Raw genomic sequence first — 11136 nt, 5'->3', positions numbered from 1 at the left:
TGCTCAGGCTGGTCTCGAACTCCTGAGCTCAAACAATCCGCCCGCCTCGGCCTCCCAGAGTGCTAGGATTACAGGCGTGAGCCACCGTGCCTGGCCTATTACAGGTATTTCTGAAGTCACATGGTATCACTACCTATAAGCAGATTGCATAAATATTTCTAACTTATAGTTTATCTTGACACTGTTGTGGTCAATAAAGAAAAACTGGAAAGTGTGTTAATGAATTCCTACTGGGTTTTTGTCACTATGTGTTCCCCCAGTCAACAGAAAAAAATATATAACTATCACAAGGTGTCCAAGAAATAGCACCATTACAAAGGCTTCCCTCACATTAAAATTAAGAAAAAAAAAAAAAGTGAACATTACTAATGTACACCAGAGGAAACAATCCAGTTCAGTAGACTAAGATCACAGCAGAAATTGGAAAATTAGATCTAATACTTTAAAAAGCTCTGTTGCCAAAGTATTAAATGGACAGTCTTCATATATTCATAAACACCTAAAGAAAGCTTCTTAAATATAGATTATACTTTACAGAAGGAGCAATAGGAGGAGAGGCGGGTGGTCATCTCAACACTCTCAGAAAGAACTAACGAGAAGGGAGGTCAAGGCATAGGAGATAATGAATAAAAAAAGATGCAAATAAATATAATCCGAACTATAAATGGGTCTATTTCCTAACCAATAAAATTACTGTTTTAAAAAAAGTGCAAAGCTAGGATAAAAGGGTATTTGAAGGGAATAAGGGGAAAATAAAACATCTATTAAAGAGATATAAAAGTAACATCCATATTCTTACTTTATCTCTGAACATTTCTGTGAGGCACCACAATTTTAAAGATGAGAAAACTGGGGCACAGAGATGTTAAATAGTTAGAACAAGATCACGTGGCTAACTGGTAGTAGAGTGGTATTTAAAACCAGGATTCTCTGATTTTCAAGGCTTAACTCTTTAACACAAACACTGCCGTTAAGATTTTGTAGTCTAATTACTAAAAAAGAAAATTGAGCAAGGTGTATGTTAATTGAAAGGAAATGTATTTTCAAACCAATTATACTAATAATAGCTGACTGGAAAAGTAAAGTAAAACACAACTCAAGCAATGAAGAGGTATCTATGGAGGCCATATTTCTCTGGGAGGGACAGAAAGATGAATAGCCATACACACTGAAATTAGGATAGCCACTCAACAACAGCGTGTTCCAGTTCAATTTTTACACATGAAGAAATAGAGGCCAAGATGGATGAATAAAATGCTTAGGAGTCTAGAATTAGGCAGTGGTAAAGCCAGAGGTTTAATCTCAGTTCTTTTCCTAATATAGGGCTATTTCTAATACATCACATGGCCTTGAACTCTTCTATGACTTAATGTTTACAGGATAAACTAGAAAGAATCCTTTTTTTGTAGTCCACACCTACCACACATAATTTCTTCATACTGGGAGATATTTTTCTGATGTGTACTTTGGAAAACAAAAAGAGTATTATTTAAATCTTTGGCTTACCAGGCCTCTAAAAGCAGTAAATAATTATTAAAGCTATAACTTTGCCTGCTAAAAACCTATCTTTATTCAATGAATATAATTACCATAACCTGTACTGGCAAAGGGAAATTTCAATAGGACTTGGGAGTGAGGCATATACAGATGTGAATGGTTTGGAAGACTAAGTTTTTCCTACCCCAAAGTGTCCTTGATACGTCTTATAGAATACTCAGACATGAAGAACTGGTATTGAAAAAGAAATTCATGCAAAGTATTAAAGCACAAAAAAAGGTAAATGTTAAATTTTATGGGTCCCTGGAAGGCAAAAATGGCATTACTAATGACTAAATGAAAACAAGTAAAACATTAACAAAAACAAAGAAAAACAGCAAACCTATTTTAAAAAACTCAATGCATTACATTTCCTCAATTAACAAACTACATAAAGTAATGTAAAGCAAAATATTACTTGTAAATAGGCAGGGAAAGTTTCTTCAAGCTTATTTTTCCTTTTTCGGTATCTCTTCTTTATTTTTTCGGTGCTTTCAGTAACACAAACGGGTTCATCAACTAGAGTATCCTGTAACTGTTCACTCCAGCCTGAAACAATAGTCATGTTTATAAATATGTGGCATTTAAAATTTCTAGACAAATCCACCCAAGGTAATTGAATACCTTATCAATATACACAGTTTCATATAAACAAATAAGCATTTTCACAAAAAGATACCAAACTAAGTTTATTAGCAAGATTTTATTTGTTTATTTTTGCAAGAACAAGGTCTCACAAAAAGAGAACAAGGTCTTGCTGTCACCCAGACTGGAATGCAATGGTGCCATCACAGTTCGCTACAGCCTCAAACTCTTGGCCTTTAGCAATCCTTCTGCCTCAACCTCCCAAAGTATTCAATTACAGGAATAAGACACAACAACCAACCCAATAATTTTTAAGTATCATAAAAATTGTATTTCATGTCTATTTAGTATTGGTATGTTTCCTATTGTCTCTTTTCTTAATAATGAGTATTTCCTTGCAAAGCAGAAGCTTATTTAAATACAGCATTTTGGCTGGGTGTGGTGGCTCTTGCTTGTAGTGTAAGCACTTTGGAGGCCAAGGCAGGAGGACTGCTTGAGGTCAGGAATTCGAGACCAGCTGGGGCAACAAAGTGAAATCTTGTCTCTACAAAAAAATTTAAAAATTAGCCAGGCGTGGTGGCACCTGCCTGTGGTCCTAGCAACTGGGGAGGCTGAGGTGGAAATCGTTTTAGCCCAGGAGGAGTTCAAGGTTATAGTGAGCTATGATTACGCCACTGCACTCTAGCCTGGGCAACAGACTTGTGACCCTAACTCTAGAAAAATGAATAAATACAACATTTTGTTAAAGATTCAAAAAATAAAAATACTCAAAGCTTGTGAGTATAAGGAAATCGCTACTCACAGGCTACACTAAGAGAAATTTAACGAGTATGATCATTTTGTAGAGTACATTGGGAATACCCAACAAAAACCTTAAGAGAGTATATCCTTCAATCTGGCAATTCCAAGTTCAGAAATTTACTACAAATTAGGACTTTGTAGTATCTACACATTGTGAAAACATGACTATGAATATATTCATAAATATACAATGAACACTTATTCTCAAAATCAGAGAAATACAAATAAAACAAAATTTTGGACTATGAAATTAGCAAAGAAACAAGTACATAACTTAAGGTAGCAATCAAATGATAATCTCAGACACTTCTTCATGGTAGGACAAGTGGCAACAACCCTTGTGAAAATCAATATGGGGACTTCTGTTGCCAGACTTCATAGTTAAATTGACTCTTCCAAACGTAACTAAAACTAGTGGACATTTTTTAAAACAATCTTCTTAAGGATACCAGTAATATAGCCAGAAAATAATCACTTACGAACAAGAAGTAAGGTAAAGGAGGAACTACAGAAGCAAAGTACTAAAGCTCTCTGAAATTGAGGAAATCTGATGATTCCAAGCTCCAGTTTGTCAGAGCCTTATGAGGAACAGGGAAGAGAAGACAAAGCTTAGAGCCTCTCCAAGAGAATTGGAGAGATTCTCCAGAGGTGCCTTGTATATAGGTGGGCCCCCGAGGGACTCCATGCTCAGGGTGGGTTTAACAAGAAATTCATCCTCACCCAAATCTTCACCTTCAACTCCCCACCACCAACAGCGAAAAAGGAAAAAAGCAAACAAACAAAAAACTCCAAAAAACCAAAACAAAATCCACCAAAACTGCTGGTCATGTCATAAAATTTGGTCCTGGGTAGAAAGACAAAAAATAAAATTCTTCCCTGAGAATTCACAGCCTGAATGTAGTCCTAATGTATAAGAAACTTGAATTTATATAACATGAATGTACCAAAAAACTTAAGCTAAGAATGTATCTTACAGCCATCCTGGGGTAACAGCCCCCCATGCTCCTAGAAATAACAAACCCAAATCTTCTCTGAAAGAACCCATCTTCTATTCAGTCCTCAAAAATTCAAACAGAGAATGTTCCAAAGAATATGAGTTTACAGTACAAAAAATAAAATAAAATAAATAATAATTATATGAGTCTCTCAAACAATAAAAATAATGACATGAGGCAGTAGTAGACTGAACCAGCAGATACAAAGAGTTGAATGAGACATGCAAAGGCTGCAGATATTTTTTTATTCAAAATCAACTGGTTAATTGAAGAAACAGAAGATGACTGAAAGCAGGAGTAACCTTTAAAAAGAAACTACAAACTGTTAAAACAAAAAGACAGTTTAGAAGAGGGAAAAATTACATATGAAATTAAAAACTCAGATGAGTTTTGATTAGACAGATGACAGAACAAAATACTAAACTAAAAGCTAAATCTAAATAAATTATATGGAAGACAGAATAAAGAGATGAAAACCATGAAAAACAGTTTTGTTGAACATATCAAATTTCTTAATTAGGGGTGATTAAGCCAATATTAAGTCATACTAGAAACTTCTTAAAAACCATTATAGAGCCTCCTTTCTTTTCTTGAGACAGAGTCTCACTCTGTCGTCCTGGGTAGAGTGCAGTGGCATCATCCTAGCTCACTGCAACCCACCTAATTTTTCTATTTCTAGTAGAGATGGGGTCTCGCTCTTGCTTGGGCTGGTCTCCAACTCCTGAGCTCAAGCAATCCTTCTGCCTCAGCCTCCCAGAGTGCTAAGATCAGAGGCATGAGACACCACGCCCAGCCAGAGCTTCCTTTTTAAAATGTGCAGCGATTTCTGATTTTTCATAATTCACCTGAAGTCAAAATCCTATTGCCTAGTAATAGAAGGACTCTATTCAGAACACATGCTGAAAACATCTCAATTCTCTTCAGATTCTATATTAAGCATTTCAAAATATATAATCATACAGATCATGACCATACCAATTACAAAGTCTTTAACAGAACCACCTCTCAAATTGAGAAATGGGACTAGTACATTCTTAACTGATAGAAAGCTATGACTTAAGCAATGACTTAGCTTTTTGGAAGCTCTAAGTTAGGGGAACAGAATGTTCATTGGAAGATGTATTTCTAAAACACTATATAATTTTGTTAAAAATTATTTGGGTGCCCTGTCCTTTCAACTAAGCATTCTAAAAGTTTCAAATTATACGTCAAAAGTTGCTAAGGCAGGCAAAGGATGGCTTTTGAGATGACTGGAAAAGTACCTTATGTAACTAAATGATTCAGTTCCTAAACTATTTCTATTTAATATAGGAAAAATGAACATATTAAAAAAATCTCAAAGGAATAATAGAGCCTACTGGATTTAAACCATTTCCTTATCAAACCTGATTGCTATATTACAGGCATAAACTTTATAGGCATTCAAATTCTTTTATCAGTAAGAAGCAATACGGTTGTAATTGTAGCATTATTTAGGATAGTTCCTTCCAACAGAGATATTAAGACCAAGAAGTTAATCAAACAAAATCAGTACTATACCATCATCTCTGCTAGGCAATTGCTCAGAAATAGAGCCTGAGGAATCTTTCCTGATCACAGATCTTTTGGTTTTCCCTTGCCCAGTTCGACTTCTTTGCCGCACCATAAAACCACCAATACCTATCCAAAAAAGAAATTCGGTAAACTGATAAATAACTCATTTCTCCCTATATTTCCACAGTAGGATAAAATTGTCTTAAATAGTGAGGTATTTTCCAAAATTAAATCTGGGCTAATCTAGATCAATAATCTTATTTTTATGCAAAATAGAACAGGTTAGAAGTAAAAAATAAAAATCAAAGCCACTGTTATCACTAATCAAACAGGAATTAAAATTTACTAGTAAAAAGTATGCATGCATTTCCTCTTCTAGACATTATCAGAGTAAATATTAAACAGTAAATTATACTGGTTTATCTATTTAACAAATATCAGTAATACATACATCAAATTACAGTCATGTGCCGCATAACGTTTCAGTCAGCAAAGGACTGCGTACGACAGTGGTACCATAAGATTATAATGGAACTAAAAAAATTCCTATCACTTACTGATGTCATAGCAGTCGTAACATTGTAGTGCAATTACCTTTTTATATATATAAATTTAGTGTGCCATATAACCGAGGGTGTAGTGAGCTACGCCATCTAGGTTTGTCTAAGTATGCTCTATGTTTACACGATGATTTTCTCAGAACATATCCCCGTCATTAAGCGATGGATGACTGTATTTGTACATTAACTGGATAATAATTTGTACATTAGCTAGAGGATAGAAGATACAAACTAATCTAGATGACACAAACATACTTTGACTGATGTGACTTCAGGGAGATTGTGTCTGCTTATTCCACGTTATCAAGGCATACAGATATGAGACAAACAGAGCTCTGTAGTTAAGACCAGGGAACCTGGAGTCAGACTATGTAATTCTACTTACTAACTAAATTTGGGCAAATTATTTAACTTCCCAGTGCCTCCGTTCTTTCACTGGTAAAGTGGGGATAACATGAAGCACATCCTCATACATATATTATAAGGATAAATCAATTAATATATATTGAATACTTAGAAAAGTGCCTGGCATACAGTGAACACTGTCTACCAACATACTTGGAGACCTAATGGGCCCCTCAATTAAAGGGATGGCATCCATGTCAGGCAGAGTAAACAAAACATTAACTATAAGACCCTGGAAGGAATTTGCAGTAGAGAAAAAAGTGTACTTACAAGCCTCATAATTAGGGAGAAATGAAATCATTTTCATAAAATTATTTAGTGGAACTAATCATAGGTCCTTATTATACATGTGGCCCATCTAGAAGGTAGGTTACCTAGCAGAAAAGTCTTATAGAATTCAAATGCAGTGAGAAAGTTCCTCCTTACACATCAAAAGGGATTTAGATCACTTACTAATAAAATATAAACAATCAAAATAATGATTGTACTGATTCAATTTAATGCCTCATTGATTGGTAAACAGACATTAATAAACTGCCTAAAGAAAGCCTACATGTTCTGTATTGTGACAATTTCAATAATTTTTTTCCAATAAGGTAAATAAAATTTGACAAGAAAGACATCTTTTCTCTACACCCCTGAGGCAGATAGGAAACAAGAGTGTTTTGGTCAGTCATGGTATTAATAAGACTATAAATTCTAGGAGGCATAAGAACTCTTGTCTTATTTGCCTTCACGCTGCACACCTACTGGTACTCTTGTATAAGCACTGAAATAAGTTTTTAAAAACATGAGAAAGTGAATGCTGAAAATTAAAAAAAAATTACAGAAGTACACATCAAAAGAAAATCTATAAATGGCCTTAAAAGTTGAAGTATAAATAACCACCAACCTAGTAAAGCATTCAATAAAATGGTTAAATTTAAGATAAGGCATTAAATGATGATTTATTGTGACATATTTACATACAACAACCTAAAAAACTTGTCAGCTAAAAAGCATATTCAAAGCAAAAATAAATAAAAATTTTAAAAAAATACAAAGCACATTCAAATAGTACAGTTCTTTAACTTATACACCTAAGTTTTAGGTATTGATGCTATATTCAATCCTGATCAATTATAATTGAGGCCCTCAATATTATATTTTTCCTAAATTAACTAAGTTTTGATTATATTAAAATGTATACCACAGACACTATACCTGGTCTGTATGGTTTCCTTTTTCTCTTTTTGACACCATCCGTTCCTTCCACTCCCTTAGTTTCATCATCCACAGCTTCCCGCTCTGGACTAGATTCTGATTTTCCATCACAATCCATAAGTTCTCCTTCTGAAAAAAAGTATATGAGCACATAAAATTGGGAAAACCTATCAAATACATAATCCGTATGTGATGAGAAATATAAAGCAAAGTCGTTGCTAACCCATTCTAATCATGCATCCCAGTTGGCAGGAAAGTTCGGAAACAGACAGAAGCAGCCCCAAATGGTTGTAGAAATTATGCTTAATGCAGTGTTCTCAGGAAATTAAATATAATAGTCAAGGAAAAGGAAAGAGAGCTCAGAAAGACAATTATTTATCACTTTGCACTGAACAAACCATTCACTTGCTTTTAATTACGTCTTTCAGTCCAGGGCCCCACTATCTCTTTAGCCTACAACTCTCATCTGAGGGTAAACCACAGCTGTTATTGGATATTACCTACTTACTAAAAACTGTATATCCAAAGTGAAATTTTTTTTCTTTTTGGAGATAGGGTCTTGCTCTGTCACCCAAGCTAAAATGCTGTGGCATCATCATAGCTCCCTGCAACCTCAAACTCCTGGGCTCAAGCGATCCTCCTGCCTCAGCCTCCCAAGCAGCTGGGACTACAGGCTTGTGCTACCATACCTGGCTAATTTTTTTTTCTTTTCTTTTTTTCTTTTTTGTAAAGATGGGGTCTTGCTCTTGCCCAGGCTAGTCTCAAGCAATCCTCTGGCCTCAGCCTCCCCAAAGTGCTAGGATTGAGCCATGAGCCACGATGCCCAGCCCCAAAATGAACTTTATTCCTTTGCCTGTGTTACTTATCATTAAGAGACAGAAAAGACAGAAGAAGCCTGAAAGACAGGCTTGACCATTCCTAATATCTTTTCTCCCACAATCAAGAGTCCTCAATCTCTGAAAAGCATTTTACTTCTACTACCATCTTAGCCCAATCTCCGACGGTTTACCATAACATGCTCCTACTTAGTCCCCTGCCTTAAAGCTTACTCCTCTACAATCAGCTCTTTAAATTACAGCATAAATGATCTTCCTCTAAATACATATCAACTTTCTGCTTAAAATCCTCACATGTCTTCCCAGTGCCCTCTAAATAAAGTTCAAATTGTAAAATTGTAAAGGCCATTATAATAATATGCTCTTGTAAACTTTCTGGCTTTACCTCACTCTAACCACAGGGAACTATATTCAGTCCCTTGAATGTATCAAGCTCTTTCTTCTACTATCTCCCCAAACTCTGCCTTCTGCATAACTCATCTTTCAAGATTTATTCTAACCATCACTGCATTAAAGAATTCCTGGTATTTAGACAAGGCTATATTCCACAGTTACATGCTCCTATACATTAACATTCTGCTTCATTTTTATTGGTTCTTTAAAGTCTGTGTCCCTGCTAGACTATATTCTCCATGACAATAGGTACTAAGACCTTCCTATTAACAGCTGCATTCTTAGCAGGGTATCTAACAGGTACTCAACAAATACTTTACTAAATGAAGTAAATGAAATTAAGTAATGCATATAGAAGTTCAGATCTCAGAGCATGCTATTTTCACATTATGGTGATCAAACTTTTGCAAGTTGCTTTACCACTCTGCTATAGAAAAAACTTTATTCGTACATTTTAAGATTAAATAATCGAAGTATTATAGATAATATTTCTGTAATATCATGAACATGCATTTGTTTTTTGTTTTTTCACTATAATTAGGTCTATATTTGAGGCAAATTTCATAACAATCTGATAACTGCTCTATATATCTATGAGTACACCATGAAAAGAAACATTTATTCACTGAAATGCAGCAAGCACCAAAGATGACAAAATATCAACTATTTACCTTCAAACAAACCCACCTAAAAGTTAATGAGAGGGAACTCTGGGTTGAGATGGTAGACTAAATTCACGTATTAATTTCACTGTCCTGAAAAACCTACTAAAAACACACTGAGAGTTCAATCGGTAGCGGGAGCAGACCCCAGAGAGCCCTGTGAAGTCCCACTGCCGCCACCGGCCTAGTTACCATCACACATCGGGAGGAGCCGCAGCTGGCCCCCGTCACCATCACCGTAACCATGAGCAGCGAGGCCGAGACCCAGCAGCCGCCTGCCGCCCCGCTCTCAGCGCTGCCCACTCCAAGCCCAGCACCACCGGCAGCGGCCCAGGGAGCGGTGGCCCGGGCGGCCTCACGTCAGCGGCGCCTACCGGCGGGGACAAGAAGGTCATCACAACAAAGGTTTTGGGGACAGTAAAATGGTTCAATGTAAGAAACGGATATGGTTTCATCAACAGGAATGATACCAAGGAAGATGCATTCGTACACCAGACTGCCATAAAGAAGAACAACCCCGGGAAGTACCTTCGCAGTGTAGGAGATGGAGAAACTGCGGAGTTTATGTTGTTGAAGGAGAAAAGGGTGCAGAGGCAGCAAATGTTACAGGCCCTGGAGGAATTCCAGTTCAAGGCAGTCAATATGCAGCAGACCGTAACCATTACAGACGCCATCCACGTCGAGGGGTCCTCCATGCAACTACCAGCAGAATTATCAGAACAGTGAGAGTGGGGAAAAGAATGAGGGATCGGAGAGTGCTCCTGAAGGCCAGGCCAGCAACGTGGCCCCACCGCAGGCGAAGGCTCCCACCTTACTGCATGCGGAGACCCTGTGGGCATCGACCACAGTGTTCCAACCCTCCTGCACAGGGAGAAGTGATGGAGGGTGCTGACAACCAGGGTGCAGGAGAACAAGGTAGACCACCAGTAAGAATATGTATCGGGGTTATGGACCACGGTTCCGCAGGGGCCCTCCTCGCCAAAGACGGCCCAGAGAGGACGGCAATGAAGAGGATAAAGAGAATCAAGGAGATGAGATCCGAGGTCAGCAGCTGCCTCAACATCAGTACCGCCGCAACTTCAATTACTGACGCAGACGCTCAGAAAACCCTAAACCACAAGATGGCAAAGAGACAAAAGCAGCCGATACACCAGCTGAGAATTCGTCCGCTCCCGAGGCTGAGCAGGGCGGGGCTGAGTAAATGCTGGCTTACCATCTCTACCATCGTCCGGTTTAGTCATCCAACAAGAAGAAATGAATATGAAATTCCCGCAATAAGAAATGAACAAAAGATTGGAGCTGAAGACCTTAAGTGCTTGCTTTTTGCCCATTAACCAGATAACTAGAACTATCTGCATTACCTATGCAGCATGGGGTTTTTATTATTTTTACCTAAAGACATCTTTTTTGGTAATAACAAACATGTTTTTTAAAAAAGGCTGGTTTTTCTTAATATGCCTTTAAAGGTTTTTAAATTGTTTCATATCTGGTCAAGTTGAGATTTTTAAGAACTTCATTTTTAATTCGTAATAAAAGTTTACAACTTGATTTTTTCAAAAAAGTCAACAAACTGCAAGCACTTGTTAATAAAGGTCTTAAATAATTCAAAAAAAAAAACACATTAAAG

The 11136-nt window shown here is 36.9% G+C and overlaps 1 protein-coding gene and 1 pseudogene across 1 annotated transcript in view; one reads left to right on the top strand and one right to left on the bottom strand.

Annotated features, from left to right (window-relative positions):
- Window positions 1–11136, bottom strand: part of KMT2C (lysine (K)-specific methyltransferase 2C) — a 127732-nt gene that overhangs the window by 70216 nt on the left and 46380 nt on the right. The window contains exons 17-19 of the mRNA XM_012662137.1: window positions 7619–7747; window positions 5457–5576; window positions 1955–2085 (exon numbers count right to left, since the gene is read on the bottom strand). Coding sequence (XP_012517591.1) covers window positions 1955–2085; window positions 5457–5576; window positions 7619–7747 — 380 coding nt within the window. The remainder of the gene's footprint in view (window positions 1–1954; window positions 2086–5456; window positions 5577–7618; window positions 7748–11136) is intronic.
- LOC105824619 lies at window positions 9754–10710 on the top strand (annotated as a pseudogene).

This window comes from Propithecus coquereli, unplaced genomic scaffold (genome assembly GCF_000956105.1).
Source record: "Propithecus coquereli isolate 6110/MARCELLA unplaced genomic scaffold, Pcoq_1.0 Scaffold75, whole genome shotgun sequence".
NCBI lineage: Eukaryota > Metazoa > Chordata > Mammalia > Primates > Indriidae > Propithecus > Propithecus coquereli.
This window is presented reverse-complemented; position numbering and strand designations above follow the sequence as displayed.